At 36.6% G+C, this 21,858-nt stretch overlaps 1 protein-coding gene across 2 annotated transcripts in view; it reads right to left on the bottom strand.

Annotated features, from left to right (window-relative positions):
• Positions 1 to 2,722: 2,722 nt before the first annotated feature.
• The window catches only part of LOC115215933, a 20,950-nt gene continuing 1,814 nt past the window's right edge, over positions 2,723 to 21,858 (bottom strand). The window contains exons 1-2 of one of the 2 annotated variants that reach the window (XM_036505980.1): positions 6,153 to 6,303; positions 2,723 to 5,564 (exon numbers count right to left, since the gene is read on the bottom strand). In XM_036505980.1, the coding sequence (XP_036361873.1) occupies positions 4,416 to 5,402 (987 nt within the window). In that variant the 5' untranslated portion in view covers positions 5,403 to 5,564; positions 6,153 to 6,303 and the 3' untranslated portion in view covers positions 2,723 to 4,415. Of the gene's footprint in view, positions 5,565 to 6,152; positions 6,304 to 21,858 lie in introns of those variants that run through there. The other variant, XM_029785295.2, reaches the window with a different exon arrangement.

The raw sequence follows: 21,858 nt of genomic DNA, 5'->3' as shown, positions 1-21,858 counted from the left end.
CTTATTAACAAAAGGTCAGATTTCAAACCATCCTGTATACACAAGCTTATTAATACTTTCAAATACTACAAAGCTTAGACTATTATACCAACTCCCCCATGCAAGTTCCTCCCACCCAGTGCAACCTGTCGGCTCCAGCGCATCCCGTTTTCCTATATATATATTTTCTTACTTTTTCCTATATATACACATTTTGTCTCCCATATATTTTTTTTCCCTATTATATTTCTTCTCCTACACCTACATTCTTCCTATCTAGATTTTTTCTTTCCCTATATCTATACTTTTTCCCATTTCTAACTCTGATGTTGAGCGCACACCACCAAACCCCGCTTCCCACCCTTCCAATTTTCAGTTCCCCCCGCCCGCCCCTACGTGGTCACATTTAGCACACACCTTTAACTTTACACTTTCAACCACCTTTTATTTTTACCCTCATCTCATGTTAAGCTTTACCCGATTATATTTATATTTTATTTTATCCTATTTTATTTTGCTTTACCTTTATTCTTATTTTTATTTTATCCTATATTTAAATTTTTATAGTTTTTATGATTTTTATATTTTATTTCTAATTTTTATATTTTATTTCTTATTTTTATTTCTAATTCTTATTCTTACCCTCATTCTTACTCCTATTTTTACCCCTATTTTATCACTTTATATCTCTATATATGTCTATTTTTAGCTTTTTCCTTATTTACTTATCTATGTATCCGCTTTATGATTATACGTGTGTCCGGGTACGTATGTATATGTATACATGTGTATACGTATGTATGAGTAAATATCTGTGTCTAGATATGCGCACCCCCGTTATACATCTTTAATAATTTTTTTTACATGCTTTCGTAGATTTCTTATATACATATGTTTACACATATTTTTATGCATCTTTTAATATCTTATAGCTATACCTATATGTGCGTGTGTCTGTGTGTGTGTACGTAAGTGTATGTGTACACGCACGTATAGACACACAGATGTGTGTGCGTGTGCGTGTAGACGTGAGTTCGTGGGTCCGTTTCTTTACATGCGTTTGTAGATTTCTTATATACATTTGTTATACATCTTTTAATATCTTATATCTATATCTGTATGTGTGCGCATCTGTGTATATGTATGTAAGGGTATGCGCACACGCACATATAGACACACAGATGTGTCTGTGTGTGCGTGTGGATACATGCGCGTGGGTCCGTGTGTATGTGTGTATGCGTGTATGTATGCACACGTGGGTGTGCATGTATGCACACATATATATATGTGCGTGTGCGGGTATGGGTGCGAGTATATGTGTGTATATGTATATGTGTATATATGTATATGTATACATGTATGCATATGTGTATATGTATATGTATATGCGTATGTGTGCGTGTGTGTATATATATATGTACATGTTTATTGTCCGTGTATATATATGCATATTCTGTTGTGTGTATATATATGTGCGCATGTGTGCGTGTGTGTGTGTATATGTGTATCTGTATATGTTTACACGTGAGTACGTATGTATGCTTATATGCTTGTAGCTGGGTATGCGTGCGTATATGTGCGCGTGTATATGGGTGTATGCATCCATGCGGGTACGTATGTACAAGATGACCACTTAATACGAAGAACCAGATAAGCTGCTCAACATCTCTGATTTACAATACACTAAGTCCCCAGACGCTCCTGTTGATTTACGACACCCCAGACTTCTACAACCAGAATTTGTCATTTTCCTGACCACCATGTTTGGTCCGTAACTACTATATATCCCTTATCCTTATATTCTTTTACATTTTTTATATTTTTATTCTATTTTTATTTTTATAACTTTATACCTTTATATTCATTTATATTCTTTTATATTTTATATCTCTTTATATCTTTACACTCTACATTTTTATATTTTTTTTTATTTACTTACACTTTTTATGTATTTTTTAATATATTTTTTATCCTTCGTCCTGAATTCTCGCCCCTCCATCTTTATCTCTATTCACTCTTATTACCAGGTTCCTTCACGTCTGTCTACATTTATATATTTATATATGTATATATTTATTTATTAATTTATTTACATTACTTCAACATCCAAATTTCCTCATTCTACATTGAGAGAAGAACGAGATGGACGCTTCATTTTTATGCTGTTGCCGCATTATGTCGTACGCGAATGGGAGGATTTGCATCCCCAACCAAGAATTTTTGATGTAATACATGTCCTTGTGGAAGTTGTTGTGCGCGGCTAAAGAAGGCCACAGACATACATTATGCATTGTTATAAATCCGTCTAATAAAGGCCCGAAACATATGTACCGCTGAATCCTTGGCATCATGTTTTTATTTTGATTAATTTACTCCACCACCTACACCACCAAACGGTATATACAGGTGCTTACAATTATCAAGTACTCACCCAGAATTTCTATATATATATATATATACATATACATATATATATGAATATATATGCAGTGTATGCATTCATACATTTATACATTGAGAGAAAGAGAAAGTGAGAGAGAATGAAAGATAAAGAGAAAACTGAAAAATATCAAAAGAGATAAGAGATCCTTGAGTGGGTAACAGAGAAACAGTTATAAAGAGAGAGAGAGAGAGAGAGAGAGAGTGAGAGAGAGAGAGAGTGAGAGAGAGAGCAAGATAGGGAATAGTTGAGAGATAAAGAACGATAGAATTAAATTTGGATAAACATAAAGAGAGACTGGGAAACAAAATTTATTTTACTTTTATTCATAACCCCGAGATAAACATAAAAAAATATAAGTAGAAATTTGTAACAGGTTTAACTATTAAACAAACAGCAGCTTTCTTGAGATTCGATGTCTCCATTTACAAGACTGACTTTATAATAAAATGGATTAAGAAGAAATTGAGAAAAATACTGTGTAAATGTTTTAATTCAGAACTGAGGCAAGGGAAATCTGTTGTTTGAAGACTTTGAATGGTTAACTGCTAAAACTTTTGGTCTCCCAGCCATTTCCTACAGATTCATCACCCTGTAATGATATATCTGCTGACTTAATATAAGTTTAATTTTTATAGGGTCAGGAATAACAGTCATTTTAATTATCCTCATTATATTACAGGTACTTATTTAAATAAAACAGGAATAAGAAGCAAAGCCAGAATTTGTAGCATTTGACTAAAGAACATGGAACCAAATACTCTTGAACAAGTGCAGGTATGGTTGTGTAGTTAAGAAGTCCACTTCTCAGTCATATAGCTTTTGGTTCAATCAGTTAAAGCAGTTATCTTCTACTAAATCCCTGGGACAACTAATGCTTTGTGATGAAGGTGAGCAAGACAAACATTTGAAATCACTTATCAAGTCTAATTACACAATCCAACAGGTATTTTGTTGTCAGGACATTTTAACTTGGTTTGAAGGTTTTTGAAATGTTGAATCTAAAAATGGAATCCATTTTTTACTATCATATCTAGATTTCAAGACACCCAACCCCAACAAATTTTGCAATTTCCTCATTTTTCAGAAAAATGCATTATTTATCTGTGGAAATTTAGTCTGAAATTTACAGCCAAGGAAAAACATTGGATGATCAAAGAATGGCCATAGCAAATATTAGTTCCAGGGTCTTTTAATGTGGTTGAAGAGCTTTTTAATTCAACTGGAGAAAAACATCCTACCTCCACTCCATCTCAACCTTGGCATTATGGAGCAGTTTGTTTGCAGCACATTTCCCAGGCTGAGCAGTGATAAGATAAATGCTGGAATATTTGATGGGCCTCACATCAGAAAATTGATTAAAAATGAGAACTTGATAAATTCAATGAATTGCTTTGAAGCAGCAGCATGAAATTTATTTGTAATAGTTGTAAATGGCTTTCTGGACAACAAGAAAGCAGTCAGCTATGCCAAAATTGTCAGCAACATGCTGGACAACTTTCAAAAGTTAGGAGCAAATATGAGCATAAAGCACTATCTCCATGGTTACCACAATAAATTCCTTGAAAATCTTGGTGATGCAAGTGATGAGCAGAGAGAACATTTCCAGCAGGACATAAAAACAAAGGTATCAAGGCAAATGCGACTTATGAATGATGGTGAAGTATTACTATAACTTTGCTCATGATCTCCCTGAGGTTCATCACTCAAGAAAATCATCCAAATAGACATTCATGGGAAATTAGGCACAAGCAATGATATAATTTGTCAGTAAAAATTTTAAAACTTTTACTAGTTCTATTGGAAAATTTTAAGAAAACATTCTGGTTTTGAAGGAAAACCAATTTCTACATATGGTTGTATGTTATGCCTTGCTCCTCAAAAGCTGTTTTATTGAAAAAACAATGAAATTCTATGGATCCAGTACCTTAAAATCTTGACATAGTGATAATAAATGGATGTCATTTTTAGATTCTGTGTGTCAAAAGCCCCTAGTTCACAACCAAGTTTTTTCCCAGCCAGGAAAAAATTTTTCTATGTTGATACGTGTTACTTTTCCATTTTTAAAATGAAAAATGTTATTTTCTTTTTCTCTCATTAGCAAAGCATTTTCACCAAAACCACTTCTGCTCACTAACAATGTATCACATTTAGTCAAAATATATTGGTCCATAAGAATCTTCCTTAGAGCGTCACATGTATCTTTCACACCTTTACGGAGCCTATCCACATGAATTATTTCCCCAGAGGTATACATGAATTGAGAAGAAAATTTTTTTGAAGCTATATCCTGCACCTCCTTTGAGTCTGTGGTCACAAATATTTTGTACTTGCTGGTGTTATTGTATTTACTTAAGAAGTTCCACACATTCTGAACATCTGACATTGAATTCCTTTGGGAATCTCCTGGCACACTGGGGTTTTTTCCAATTCGAATCTGAGCACACACCAGATGCATATTTGTTTTGGGAATATTGACTTCAAAGAATTTGTCAAATTTTGCCTGAAGAAGATCACTGAAGCGAAACAATAAATTCATCACTTTAGCAAATATATTTCCATATGACTTTTGTGATGCCCAAAGTAATTGTTCTTTGTATCGAGCATTCTTTTTCAAGGCATAAAAATAGATTCTGTTTGTACTCACATAGAGGACATCTTCAGGGTAAAGTGTTTCTAAGTCTGCTGATTGTAAAGAGGAAATGTACTTATTCCCATCAACCAAATTAAGGTAACGACTTTTTAAGCCATGCAACTCTTTTGAGTCAATCTTCCAGTTAACTTTGTTTGGTTGAAGATATTTAGAAATATCGCAAGGTCTTGAAATAATAATGCCAAAGCGCCGACCCATGGTCAGTGCCATTAAATATACAGAGATTATTCCATGCTGCCTATCTCCCCAACCTCCACAAAGACTACGACCAACACAATGAAAAATAACATATTTAGTTTTGTTGTTTAACTGAAGCAATTTCTGTTCCATCAGACTTAAATTTTTCTTCTGTTTTTGACGTGTTTCATCAATTAACTTTTGATTATGTTTGCTTGAGGTTGTTACTGTATATTGTTTATTTGCAGTATATTGGTGCCAGGCAACCAGTAGAAAGAAGATGCTGACCACAACAATGAATTGACAGACTGGTTTCTAGAAATAATAAAGAGAAATAGAAATCATTAAATATATAACAACCTAGTAATATAATACATTAACAAATAAAAAATATCCCATATTACAATTCTTTGTTTCTATTTTATTAATTAATATACAGGTAGAGGCATGGCTCTATGGTTAAGAAGTTTGCTTCCCAACCACAAAGTTTGAAGTTCCGTCCCACTGCTGACACCTTGGACAAGTGTCTTCTACTATATTTATACTATGTATGTGTGTGAGTGTATGGATGTTTATGTCTCCTTGTCTTGACAATATATGATTACTGAAAATAAATATCATTCATTTCCAGTATTCTGTGGAAATATGTCTGACCATGGGAAGGTGGTGAGCTAGTAGAACTGAGAGCATACCAAACAAAATGCTTGCGGGTATTTTGTTCATTTTTACATTCTGAGCTGAAATAGCGCCTAGGGTAACTTTGCCTTTCATCCTTCCAGGGTCAATAAAGCAAGTACCAGTCAAGTACTAGGGACGATGCATTCGAATTCCCCTTCCCTTCAAAAACTGCTGACCTGTACCACAATTTGAAACCAATATGTCTGACTATGAAGAAATACTAACCTACTTGGAAACAGGCAAAGGTTGATGGCAGGAAAGGCATCCAGCTATAGAAAATCTGCTACGGTGAACTCTATCTAACCCATGAAAGCATGGAAAAGCAACTGTTAAAACAATTATGATGATGATGATAGTGGTGATGGGGATGAGGAGGTTTGTTATGATGATGATGATGATGATGACGACTGGTATGTTTTATCAAATAACCTGTTTAAACGAGTTGGTTTTGTGAACAATCAGATTGCACATGCCTTTGAACTTTCTGTGTGTGTGTGTGTGTGTGTGTGTGAATTTGTAGGGAGAGAAGTTCTATGAAACCTTGTGACATTCAGCATGAACAAAAGTGAAACAGCATTTGAACATCAAATACAGCAGGACAGAGTTCCAACACAAATGCAAAGATAGAAAATTGAGTTTCCTACACATTATGTGACAGTGGCTACTACAGAACCTATCTATATAACTAGCAATGATAATTTCCTTCACCTTTTGACTAGCCAACATGTGTGAAGCAAGAATGTGTTGATTCCAAAGACATTTGTAACACAGGCAGTGAATTTCTAATGAGGATAATTCTGAATTCTCTCAACACTACCCTAAGTACCTTTTGTTTCATAAGTGGTATTTAGCTCAAAGAATTATACGAAGTTTCAAATTATTTAGTTAAGTAGAAAATTCTGTCCATCTTTTAGAAAAGATCCAAAATGTCGAATACAAAAGACATATTAACCAGCTTAAGAAAAGATTGACGGAAAAACAAACACGAGAAATGGAATTCCTATGGAAATATTGTATGACACGTTTAAGGTACCAACACCCAAGCAATTTGAAACTACACGTTCTAGCACCAGAAAACGCAAACATTGGAATTGAACCCTAAACGTAAGAGATATTAAAACTCGGAGCAGAGTTCAATTCTGAAAAGAGGAGATGATAGGGGAGACTTATTCTAAAAAGGGGAGATGTAGTGGAAGGATTCCAACCATCCCCCAAGTAACTAATGGTGGACTGACTCATTGTCATAAATTAAAGAACTGTGAGTGATTGGCAGTTCGTGTTGGTAAAAAAAAATTGAAGTTGAGTTATAATTGTGAGTAGAACGTGAATTTATTGTTGATTATTGCTGTTGTTATATTGCTGTTGATTATCGTGTGTTATATCGTTAATTTTTGTTGAAGTTGATTTTTCCCATTGAGGAAATGGAGAAGGCGCCAGCGGGAGGCCACAGCTATGCAGCCGCAACTGGAAGAGAAGCAGAGAAAGAAGCATTAGAGACCTTTGAAATAAAGGTCGAGCCCAGGAAAATGAAAGCTAGCGAGAAGCTACTGAAAAAAGAAGGCGACAAGATAAAATTGTCGTCACTCGAAGAACTAATGAACAGCGTTATGAAGAAGACAGTGACATACAAGACCATGAAGGTCGCTACAAGAAAAATCGACATAGCAACTGTAGAGGAGATTGAGAAGGTGTTGGAAAGCATGGAAAAGGTGATAACCTTTAGAACAAGCGGCAGAAAATATGCAACTGTGGATGTGCGTTTCACATCGGAAGAGGAAACGATAAGGCATGCTACGGAGGCAATCCGCTCAGAAGAATGGATTCTTCTGCCATCCTATTGCGGCAAACGTGTGGCGAGAGTTCGGGTGGGCCAGGTGCCCCCTGAGCTGGAGGAGGCATGGCTAATGACGGCCATTATGTACAACATGGAAGACGAGGCCAGAATATTGAAGTCCAACAGAACAAACAAGTTGGACTACTGGGGCTACGGGTTGGAGCTAACAATCCAGGCAACAGTGGAAGATCTGAACAAAATAACAGAGGAGATAGTGTTACCTGACGGTTTTACACTAAGAATGAAGGTGGAGGGAAGACCGCCTGTGTGCTACGAATGTGGCGAAAAGGGGCACATGAAGGCGAGATACCCACGAAAAGAACAGAGAGAGACTAAACAAAAAGTCGAACAGGCAGTGACAGTCGAGAATAATGAGAAAACAGCGGAAGAAGAATTCACGCTAGTGGAAAGAAAAAGAAGGAGGAGAGCAGAGGTGGGCCCGCCACCGGCTAATCAGAAAAAGAAGAAGGAAGAGGTGGAAGAGAAAGAGGTAACGAGAAAGAAATATGATAAAAGTGAGACGGAAAAGGAAAGTGGAAAAATAATTGAGAAGCTGTGTGACAATGAGTCAGAGAAGGAGGAAGCAAGTATGAAGATGATTGTAAAAAGGCAGAATGCCAAATTGAAAGAAAATTTTAATGAAAATGGGTGTATGGAAAAGTTTTTGAAAACCTTACCATCAAAGAAGCCGACAAAGGGAGCGCTGTGGTTCTAATGGACACGGAGTTTTATAAATACCTAGTGCTTTCCATGCTAAACAACAACACTTTCTATGAGGTTATTAACAACTATAAACAACAAAAAACAATCAAAAACCTCACCACACTCATACTCCAACACGGTCAGGGACTCACAGAAAAAGAAATGGATTATATCACCAATTTCAAATGCAAGCCTAGCCTTTTTTATGGCCTTCCTAAAATCCATAAAAATAAATACATCATCGAAGCCTGCAAACTCTCCTCTGACATCCACACCAACATCAAAGCACCGGAGGACCTAAAACTAAGGCCCATCGTGGCTGGCACCTCCTGTGAAACACACCGCCTGAGTAATTTCCTAGACATCCTTTTGAAACCTTTCCTTACCCCCATCAAAAGTTTCATTAGGGATGATCTGGACATGCTCAAACACCTCCCGAAAACAGTTAACGAGGAGGCGCTCCTGGTATCCTTTGATGTCATCAACCTCTACACCAACATCCCGCATGAATATGGTATTGAGGCAATTGATTTCTGGCTAGAAAAACACCCAGAGACATTCCCTGACCGCATTCACAAGACCTTTATTACGGAATCACTCAAGTTCATTCTGACAAACAATTATTTCCTCTTCGACAACACACACTACCGTCAAAAATGTGGTATTGCGATGGGTACCAAGGCTGCACCAGTCCTTGCGAACCTCATAATGGGTTTCTTCGAACTATCACTCTATGAGATATCACGCCAGAAATTTGGACATGTTTTCCACACCTACCTAATGGAAAACTGGAAAAGGTATTTGGATGATTGTTTCATCATATGGAAAGAACCTTATGAAAAACTTCTGGAATTCAAAACCATACTGAACAACATACATCCCAACATCCAATTCACTATGGAATTAAGCAAACATCATCTTCCTTTCCTTGATCTCCTAATTATAAAAACACCTAAGAACCAAATCATAACAGACATCTACCACAAACCTACAGACTCACAACAATACCTCCTCTTTAGTTCATGCCACCCAAAACACACCAAGACAAATATCCCTTTCAACTTAGCTAAAAGGGTATGCACCATTATCTCGGATCCCAAAACTCAAGAAATACGCCTTCAAGACCTCAAAAAAACACTATTACAACGCCAATATCCCTCCACCCTTATAGAGCATGGAATAAAACACGCCAAAGAACTAGACAACATTACACTGAAAACCACCCAACCCAGCAACACACACAACCCCAAAATACTTCCATACATTTCCACCCACTACCCCAAAAATATCGAAGCATACACCACAATCATACAAAACATCAGTCTACTGTCAACAGACCCAAAAATGAAAAACATTATAAACACACACAAAATCCTCAAATGTAAAAGGCAACACAAATTAAAAAAAAAACTCTTGACAAATACCAAACTTCACACACCACATCCACCCCAGCAGTTAAAAAATGTGCACGCCCAAACTGTGGTACCTGCCCCTTCCTACTTGAAGGCTCTGAATTTATCTTCAAACAAGGAACGAAGTTTAAAATCAAGACCAACTTCTCCTGTTCCTCCGAGAACCTTATCTACGTTCTCACATGCGCTGGTTGCCAACATAATTATGTTGGACAAACGAGCCTCCCGTTACGTAAAAGAGTAGCGGTGCATAAAGAAAAAAAAACTCCGGAATACCGGCAAATCCCACTGAGTGACCACATAGACTCATGCGCTAAAGACAAAAATCCCAAATTCTACATATTCCCCTTCTACCAATGTAAAGACGGAATCACCACACAGGAGAGAATTAACAAGGAGAATCTCTTTATTGAAAAATTCAAAACGCATCTTAATATGGAAACTCCTCGTTGATCATACTTCTTTTTTCTACCTCATTCTTCATGGATGGACTAACACAAATATATAAGGATACCATGCAGTCATCACCTCAAGCTAAAACTTATATTCTTTAAATATCATTATTATTACTGTTGTTATTATTATTATTATTTTTATTATATATGACATAACAATCTGAAATGTAATTATAAATTGGTTTATGCAAATTTATATAATCAGAAAACAATATAAATAAAGTGTTAAAATCTGAATGTTAAGTTAACAAACAATTATATAAAAAAATAATGCAAATGAAGCTAAAATGATAATTTTTTAATTTAAGGTTTATTAACACCCTTTATTACAAAAAATTGATAAACACAAATTGAAGAGCTCAAAACCCATAGAGTTGTCTCCCCTTATTCACAACATACGAACTGGACTACCACTACTTCCTGTTTTGCCAGGCACTTAAGAGACACCCTTAATTAAATTAAACAACACATGGATTTAATCCCATTGGATCTCAATACTTCAAGGTAATTTTTTCGTGAACAATCATTAAACTCAAGATACACAAAGACTTTATAATGTATCGGAGTACCTATTTTTTAATTTTTGTATATATTTATTTTTATTTTTCTGCAAAAAACAATATAATTTTCTTTTTTCCCCCTCCTCACATTTAAAAAAATTTCTTTTCTTTACAATTCTTGAAAAGTCACATTATGACGAAAACCGGTTTGAATTAATATATATATATTTTATCAATTTTTCAAAAACTTTTCCATACACCCATTTTCATTAAAATTTTCTTTCAATTTAGCATTCTGCCTTTTTACAATTTCTTTGCTTATCATTTCTCCACGTGCGGTCAACACAACCCCACCATTTATTGATCTCTCTCTCTCTCTCTCTCTCTCTCTCTCTCTCTCTCTCTCTCTCTCTATATATATATATATATATATATATATATATATATATATATGTGTGTGTGTGTGTATTCGAGCGTGGCACCATTCGAGTGTAGTCGATGCCAGTGCTGCCTGACCGGTCCTCGTGCCAGTGGCACGTAAAAATATCCAATACACTCTTGGAGTGGTTGGCGTTAGGAAGGGGACCAGCTGTGGATATCTTGCCAGATCAGATTGGAGTCCTGAGCAGGCCCTGGCTTGCCAGTCTTCAGTCAAACCGTCCAACCCATGCCAGCATCGAAAGCGGATGTTAAACGATGATGGTCTTACCATTTTTATCAACATATATATATATATATATGTTCATGTTATTTTGAATTATTCAGGTTCAAGAGCGGTGTCCACAACATTTACTTGTAACTTTGTAAATTTTTTACTCCCAGATTTGAAATTTTGTCAGTGGGTGGTTTATAGTTATGTAATTTTAGATGGTCTTGCTAAGTAAATTTTACTTTTATTCAGGTAAATTTAATTAACAGGTGTAAAAGCAATAACGTTATGGATAAACACAGAAATTATCCCAGATGGCAACCGACAAAAATTTTGCCACTTTTCAAGATGAAGTACATTAATTTGAATCAATTAAAATACAATTATAATCGGTACCAGATTTTATTCTTTCGGTAAATATTTTGTACCTCGGTTTGGAATAATTTTTCTCCGTAATTTTGTTGTGTGCATTCAACGTATCTGACGCGTATGTGAATATTTGGGATGTTTGGTTAATATATTTGTGTGATCTCTATGAAATTGTGGACGACCTACACTATCACTATCCACTCTCCTACATGGTAAACATGGTTGTAGGCGAGATCTCGCTCTTGTCTCGGACCTGGCGATGGCCGCCGGCGAGATCTCGTACAAAATGTCACTGTCTTCTTGTGTCACGCTACACATACATACATGCATGCATACATACATAATACATACATACATGTACGTATGTATGCATGCATGGATAGATAGATTAAAATCACGGTAATTTTCACTGCAAGTCAATACAACGTAACACAAACTTCATAAAACGACTATAAGTATATATACAGGACCGGATTTAAACCATGGCGACCTAGGGCACTTCAATTTCCGTGGGATCCTCATGAACAAAAATGAAAATGTTGGAATATTACCAAATTTAAATCTCAAATCCCATCTATCTCATGTAATTGAATTTAATGAGTTAGCAGAAAAAGTTCAAATAAATGACTGAAAATGTCGCTTATAGATATATTTTTGAGAAATCAAATTTTATTTCTTAAACATCCACTTGCGGAGTTAAGCTTTTCCTTCATTGTCAAAAGTACAATGAAAGATTGAAGAAGGTGTAAGATTTTTTTCTTTTAATGCGAGTTACAAAATGTTTCAGAATGTGGAATACGATAAAATTACGAAAAACACAAAAGTTCATTTTAGTGGTTTTTGCTGTTCCAAAGGCACGATGAGTGTGTGTGTGTGTGTGTGTGTGTGTGTGCGCGCGTGTGCGTGAGTGCATGTGTGTGTCTGAGGGAGTGGGTGGAGAAATAGGGAAATTCAAACAGCTATTCCAAAAGCCTGCTTTTCCAATTTCCAATAGTGGGTAGGTGGGGCACAATGAGTAATATTTACTGCATTTTTTACTTTGAGGAAAGTATATTTGTTATAAACGTTCACTACCTTGCAAAAACTGTATCAGCTAAGTAAGGACTTTCTTTAAATGCGGCAGAAACTATTCAGAACACTATTTGAAAAAATTATCACTATCCTCTTTGAGCATATAAAAGACAAATTCAGACGGCGTAAAATGACTAAGACATCATAAGGCATATTTGCCATTCTAATTCTCCATAATTACATTTGAAAAAGACTCATACACATAAAGATCCATTCTTAGACATCGGAAAGATCAGAACTGTAACAAAAATTTTAAATATCTTGGTCAAATGAAAGATGATCGTGGAAAAATAGCACATGATATGAAATTAACGAAACTCGACTAAATCTAAGAACTCAACATAAAATATTTCTGTAGCTTCTTCACAAGCTGCTGGAGAGGCTGTCTTTCAGATATGTCTATGCACAATACAGTTAAAAGTAGAAATTATGAAAATTAGCCATTACTCACTTTGCTTCAATTAAGACATTTTTTTTTAAACTTGAAGATAATCAAACTGGATCTTAGTGTGGGAAAAATTAATGTAGAATCCAACAGAGAAAAGAATATTGATGGTTAAACATCAAAACTTACCCAGATATTTTATCAGTTACCTCAGTTACAATCGGATCAAAGATGAGGAAAAATTTCTTCAAAAAGTGTACCTGTCATCTATGATTCAAACTCCCCCAACTTCAACAACTGCATACATACATACATACATACATACATACATACATACACACGCACACATACACACACACACACACACACACACACACACAGATAGAATGATAGATAAAATTTACTTGGAAAAGGATGCGTGGCGTTCGATCATATAATAATATAAATAATATATAAATATATGCATATATACATACATATATGGACATACCTAGATATATATGTATATATACATGCATATATGGGACATAAAAAAAAACGTTGAACACAATGAGAAACGAAAACATAAAAACAAAAACATAGAAACAAACTTTTTTCGAACAACGAAAAAAACAAAAAACAAAACATACAACATAAAGAATATTCCTCTTCTTCAGTTGTCCCTGTTTCAACTACTCCACCTTACGAAGGCAAGGACAAGACGCGGCTTCGTGGAAACAGTCCTTCCCGCAAAGCAAATTAAATAAAATTTGGGATTTTTTGCAGAGGGTGCAAGTGGTAACAAGATCAGGACAGTGAGAACAAAACAGTAAAAACAATAAAAGACAGAACAATGAGAACAAAACAGTAAAAACAAACGGTGAGGGCTATTAAGCCAAGACGATGGAGACGAGCTTATGAAGAGACAGTATAAGCACGTTACTGTCTTTCTGCTGATCACTTTTCTTACACTATCCGCATGAACATTAACTGCTAGATTTATCCTATGAACCTGAATGAATCACTCAACCCGCTGCTTGGAAATACCTCGGATAACATGTAAGGAGGTACACCTTGACGGAAATATGGATAAGCGTTCATACCCTTCTGAACAAGATGGGCTTTGAACTTTATACTTCTATCTACTTTAAATTTTGTGTCTAGAACTTTCCTACGCATACTCAACTTGTCTCAGATGACGGAATACCCAGTGTAGGGATGTTGATCAACATATTCAAACATATATGTCAACTGAAATAGTAGCAGAATCACTGTAAATGTTTTTGCTAAGTAGATTATAAACTACATCAAATTATTTCGAATATCCTGTATTTTGAAGTTCATGAACTCATCTAACGAAAACGGTTTCTTTACAATGCTGTAATGCTTTCATTAATCGATTAAAGGTGTCGTTAGAAACGGCCGTAACAGATTGACACCTGTACCTCTACTGTTGCTCATTTACATTTTATATATGTATCTTTTACTTGCTTCAATCATTAAATTGTGGCCATGCTGGGGCATCGCATTGAATTTTTAGTCGAATGAATCGACCCCAGAACTTACTTGTTAAGCTTGGTACTTACTCTATTGGTTTCTTTTGCCGAACTGCTAAGTTACGGGGGACATAAAACCAAAACATCAACACCGGTTGTCAAGTGGTGATGGAGGGACAAACACAGACACATACATACATAGATAGATATATACATATATATATGACAGGCTTCTTTCAGTTTCTGTCTACCAAATCCACTCATAAGGCTTTGGTGGGCCCAAAGCTATAGTAGAAGACACTTGCCCACGGTGCCATGCAATAGGATTGAATCCGGAACCATGTGGTTGGGAAGCAAACCTCTTACCACACAGTCACTCTTGCACCTATATATCTTATACATAAATGGCAATTTTTATCTGGCGATCCGTCTGTTATCATCTCGCTGTCTACACCAGTAAACCAATGTTGACAAAACTTTGCATACATGTTAAACTAACACCCAGTTCAATTATAGGCTAATTGGATTTCAATAAAAATCTATAATGGGCTCCCTAGTGGGGTTGGGGTACTATTTGATAAAATGAGAAGGGTCGAAGAGTATTAATGTGAGGAAAATGTGGTAGCATAGTGAGTGTGGCTGATATCAGAGAAGGGAAGAATAGTGTTGTGTAAGCAACAAATATGGAGTGGCAGTGGGAGGAAAAAACGTTAATACAGCTGTCATTCACAGGTAAGCACGTAGCGCTGCATACATACTTCCGTAGATGCATAGGTACATACAAACAAACACACACACATACGCACACACTACAAACACACACATACAAATAATCAACTTTTAAAACGCTAAGGAAGGGAAAGAAAAGTGGGTGTGAGAAATACATAGCTTTAAGGAGAGAAGGGGCAGGTGTATTCTCTGCATCTATCGCAAAGAAACACTCACTCACACACGCACATACATACATATATATACATACACACACACATACATACATACATACATACATACATACACACACACACACATATATACATACATACATATATACATATATATATATATATATATATATATATGTATGTATGTATGTGTATATATATATATATATATATATATATATATATATGTCTACTATGCACCATTTTAAAATCATGATTACCTGTGTAAGTTTGTTAATGTGTGTGTTACGACCTATAACTGTCTGTCTATCTAATTTTATAGGCTCCCTCTCCCAGTGTGAATATATATATATATATATATATATAATATATATATATATATATATATATATATATAAATGCCATCATCATCATCATCGTCGTCGTTTAAGGCCCGTTTTCCATGCTAGCATGGTTTGGACGGTTTGACTGAGGACTGGCGAGCCAGAAGACTGCACCAGGCTCCAGTCTGATCTGGCAAAGTTTCTACAGCTCGATGCCCTTCCTAACGCCAACCACTTCGAGAGGGTAGTGGATGCTTTTACGTGCTACCGACACAAAGACCAGTCAGGCGGTTCTGGCAATGACTACGCTCAAAATGTGTTTCTACGTGTTACCTGCACGGGAGCAGGGCGTATACAGAATTGCTTTCACGAAATGTATACACACCTAAACATGTATGTACATGTTTATATGATACTAATTCTGTATACGCCCTTCTCCCGTGCAGGTAACACGTAGAAACACATTTTGAGCGTAGTCGTATATATGTATATATTTGTATGTATCATCATCATCATCATCACCGTTTAACGTCCGCTTTCCATGCTGGCATTGGTTAGATGGTTTGACGGAGGACTGGCAAGTCGGGAGGTTGCACCAAACTCCAATCTAATTTGGTAAGGTTTCTACAGCACGATGCCCTTCCTAACGCCGATCATCCGAGTGCGTAGCGGTAAGGGTGCCACTAAGTCAGCACTGGCATCAGTCACGCTCAAATGTATTTTACATGCCACTGGCACGGGCGCCAGTCAGGTAGCACTGGCATCAGCCTCAACTACGATTTCACTTGGTTCAACAGGCCTTCACAAGAACGGCATATTGCCCGACACTGCATGACTGTTCGCACACAGGCATCACACAATCCACCTTTCACTCTGAGCGAGAGGCCCTTTCTTATCAGCAGTAATAGAAGCTCTCTGAATTTTGCTCAGGCTGTTATTCTAGCAGCTATACTCTCAGAGCATCCACCTCCGCTACTGACTTGATCACCTAGGTAACGGAAGCTATCAACTACTTCTAACTTTTCCCTTGGCATATGATGGAATCTGTTTTCTGTACATCTTCGGTGTTTATTGCACATATGCATCTGTCACAGTTAACCTTCCTCTGACATTGCTGCGCCTCTTATGTACCCATAGCTTACACCAGGTACATCTTATGGAGTTTCTACCTTCGCCTTTTCTGCAGATCAAGCAGGGCCATCTACCTGAAGAGATTTGTGATTTGTCTACTTACTAAGACTTTGGTTTTTGCTAGGTTGACTCTAAAGCCCTTTGATTCTAGACCTTGCTTCTACGTTTAAAATTTCTCTAGTTCTAGTAGTGACTCAGCTATTAGAGCAAGGTCATCAGCATAGAGGTGCTCCCTGGGGTAGCCTGTCTTGAATTCCTCTGTTATTGCCTAGTTGACTATGATGAATAAGAGGGAGCTGAGCACTGATCCTTGGTGAACTTCTACTTCTACCCAAAACTCTTGACTATACTCGTTGCCAACCCTCATCTTACTGACAACATCCCTGTACATGGCTTGTACAACTCACACATCCCTTCTGTGGACAATTTTATCTTATTCATAACATCTGATGTCACTAGAGAGTAAGTAGATAATTTCCTTCGATTTAGTGGTATGTGAAAACATGTAGGTAATTACAAACGCGTATGTGTGTGTGTGGTGTTTGTGTGTGTGTGTGGAGTTTGTATGTGTGTGTGTGTGTGCGCATATGTAGTATAGAACTGGTCAGTACTGAAAGCAATGCACCTTAATTCCCTCTGGAGAAATAAACCGTTTATGTGTGTGTGTGTGTGTGTGTGTGTGTATAAGACTATTATATCTCTGGCGACAATGAGGGATGAATGGTGTGAAATGGGTTGAAATGGAGTGGAAATAAGGAGTAGCGTCAGGAAAGAAGAGAAAGAAGTAGAGAGAGATAGATAGATAGATAGATAGATAGATAGATAGACAGAGAGAGACGGAGAGAGAGAGAGAGAGAGAGAGAGAGAGAGAGAGAGAGAGAGAGAGAGAGAGAAAGATTGATTGATTTATGGTAGACACGTATATATATGAACAGATAAAAATTAACAGGTCATTTTATTTCCACAAGTCAGTTTGTGAATTCACCAAAAAGGGACTAAGAGAAAGCGATTGTATGACGAGGGAAGTTCTTTTAAAGTTACCGTGCATGGGAAGCATTGATGTACATGTGTGTGTGTGTGCGTGTGTTTGGTGGGGTGTGGGAGACAGAAAGTATGTTGTGTAAGTGAAGTGCTTCTGTTAGTGTGTGTGAAGAGACAGAGAGAGTAATGTGTGAAAGAGAGAGATACGAGGGGAATTCAATAAGTAATGCCCCTGACCCACTTCCCATAGCAGTAGAGCAACGAAACTTGGCACAACGTGACTTCAGAAATCAAGGCTGCATCATCTGGGAAACGCTTTCCTTTCAAAAACAACTTCATGATTGGGAAGAGGTGAAAATCAGAGGGTGCAAGGTCAGGAAAGTAGGGGGATGGGGAGGAGTTCATAGCCATACGCCTGTGCTTCTGATCTGGCGACAAGAAATATGTTATTAAGACGACTTATCTGTTGCATACGATGTTTCTTCGCTTTAAGTAAATTCCCAGGCAAACGTTTCTAATAGAAATGCAAAAGACACCTGTGGTTTCCGATTTACAGGTGTTTGAACCGAGTCAAGTGTGAAATGGAGCCTGTTGAGTGACGAGCAGTGATCCGGTTTTTGTATTTGAAAGGACGCACACCACGGGAGACTTTTGATGAAATGAAGTAACTTATGGTGATGATGCCCCATCATATGACCTTGTAAAACGCTGGCATCGTGACACCAGAAGCAAAAATAAGGAATATACACGCACAGTAAAATATAGAAGTGTAAAGTATAATTTTTTTTTACATAATCTCTATAATAAACATAATATTGAATGAAATAATCCCCCATTTGAACTTTTTTAATTACAGATATGTGTGTGTGTGTGTGTGTGTGCGCGCGCGTGCGTGTGTGCATATATATATATATATATAGTTAATCCAAACAAGAAAGCACAAAAAAAACACACAACAACGCGAGGACGTGGAACAAATATAGTATTATTGGACGCTCAGGAAAGAAGAAGGGTTTAACGTTTCGAGCGTGCTCTTCGTCGGAACATAGGAGGAGGAAAGATCCAGAGAAGGGAAGACAGAGGAAAAAAAGTCGGCAACGGTACACACGAGGTCACATATATATATATATATATATATATATATTATATATATATACATATATATATATACATATATATATATATATATACAGGAATAAATCAAATTTCACCCCACCAAAAGAAGAAATAACTACCTTGACCAATACATTGATATCCTGTCTAAATTTCCCCTTAGACGCAATACCAATGTTAGGCCAAACATTAGCAAATCAGAGATGTCTGCATGTAAACGTATACAAAACGATCAAACAATAATAAAAACAAGCAGATAAAGGTGGTGCAATTGTTATTATGGATACCGAATACTATAAGGATTTGGTTGAAGACCAACTGAAGGATACAACCTTCTATTGTGAAATACCCGCAAATATAGACCATCACATCATGAAAAAGATCAACAACCTGATTTCAACACACCACAACTCACTTACGGATAATGAAAAAGACTACATCACCAATTTTGAACCAAAACCCAGCAACTTCTACGGCTTACCAAAAATACACAATCAAAAAACATTCAACAGGCAGTAAAAGAACAAGAAAGTGAGTACATAAAATTATTACATCCAAAAGACCTAAAACTTAGACCTATTATAGCTGGTCCAGCATGCCCTACACACCGTCTAAGCAATTTTATTGACATTGTTTTGAAACCACTATGTACTTACATACCAAGTTTCATCAGGGATGACATCGACTTCCTGTCCCATCTTCCCAAAACAACAGAAACAAATTCAGTTTTACTAAGTTTTGATGTGGTAAGCCTCTACACCAATATTCCACACGATTTAGGAATAAAGGCGATTAAATACTGGTTAGAAAAACATAGAGAAGTGATTCCCAGCAGATTCACAGTGCCTTTTATATTAGACACAGTCAAGCTTATTCTAGAAAATAACACATTCTTCTTCAATGGAAAGAATTACACCCAAATTAGAGGCACGGCGATGGGAACGAGGTTTGCTCCCGTTTACGCCAACTCTGTAATGGGATACTTAGAAGAACAACTCTACCAAGAGGTGGAGGTAAACTATGGCACTGGGTTTAGAAAGTATATTGAAAAGGCATGGAAGAGATACCTAGACGACTGTTTCATAATCTGGACAGAATCTCTAAATACTCTGGAAGAGTTCAATATCCTCCTGAACAACCTACACCCATCTCTCCAATTTACAAAGGAGATGAGTAGTACCAAATTACCATTCCTGGATATAATGGTAATTAAAAAAGACACCACCATCACCACAGATATATACTATAAACACACAGACACACATCAATACCTAAATTTTAAATCGTGCCATCCACCACATACAAAACGTAACATCCCATACTGCCTAGCCAGAAGAATTTGTACTATTGTAGAAGATGCAAATATCAGGAACAAACGCCTAATAGAACTAAGAGAATTTTTGCTCAAACAAAAATACCCATCTCTACTTATAGAAAATGCATACAGCGGGCTATAAAAATACCTATACAACAACTTAGGACAACCCAAGGAAGAGGAAAACAAGAACAAGTCATACCATTCATAGTGACACACAACCCATGTCACCAGAATATCTTCAACATTGCCAAAGCAAACCTACCAATCATTGCCCAAAGTAATGAATTAAAAGACATAATCACGGATCGAGCTATGGTGCTTAGTAAAAGACAGCCTAAAAACTTGAAAACATTACTAACAAAGGCAAAATTTGACCTCAGCAACAAAGACCAAACATTCACGGTATCTAAATGCAATGATAGCCGATGTGGCACATGCCAATTCATACATACCGGTCAATATATAAACACAAAAACCGGGAAAATATTCACAAACGCGAATATGAACTGCAAAAGCAGAAATTTAATTTACTGCATCAAATGCCCAAATTGTGAAGAAATATATGTAGGTCAGACGGGAAACGCACTATTAGAACGCTCACGTGTACACCGGCAACAGATTAGAGACCCAGAGGTCCGTCAGATACCTTTGAGTAACCACCTAGCAACATGTGGTCGGAAAATATATATAATATTTCCATTCTACAAATTACACAGCCCAAGTGAAATCGAGAGGAAAATCAGAGAAAAGAATTTTATTGATAAATTCGAACCCAAGCTAAATAAGCAATAATAATAATAATAATACTTAGAGGTATTACTTCCACTGCTACGACCATGACCACTAACAACAACAACAATACTAAAGGTGATCAAGACGAAGATAGCAGGAAAATTATCTTATTTAGGGTTAAAAGTTCTATTGCCATAACCATCACCACTAGCAACAATAATTAAGGTGCTGACAATGATGATGATGACAATTGAAATATAAAAATATAAAAATCTCTGACAAAGGATATTTACAACATTTCTAAAATAACCCAACAATTGCTGCTTCGGCCAGGGTCAAGATACAGGACTCTTGACATGTCCAACAAAGCGTGACGCCTAAACCAATCAGCTCAACCAACCAATCAGCTTAAGTAATTGAGTGATACTACACACTGATTGGTCAGAATACAGTTTGCAAAACCTAGCACTCTGGAGCCTACCCAGCTGTATTTATAGCACAGAATCAATCATCTTGCTACAGTCAAAAATTGTGAAGCATGACTGTCAACACTACTACATGAACCCGAAGATTGCAGAA

The sequence above is a fragment of the Octopus sinensis genome, linkage group LG9 (genome assembly GCF_006345805.1).
Source record: "Octopus sinensis linkage group LG9, ASM634580v1, whole genome shotgun sequence".
NCBI lineage: Eukaryota > Metazoa > Mollusca > Cephalopoda > Octopoda > Octopodidae > Octopus > Octopus sinensis.
The sequence above is the reverse complement of the archived record's forward strand: the minus strand, read 5'-3'. Positions and strand labels throughout refer to the sequence as shown.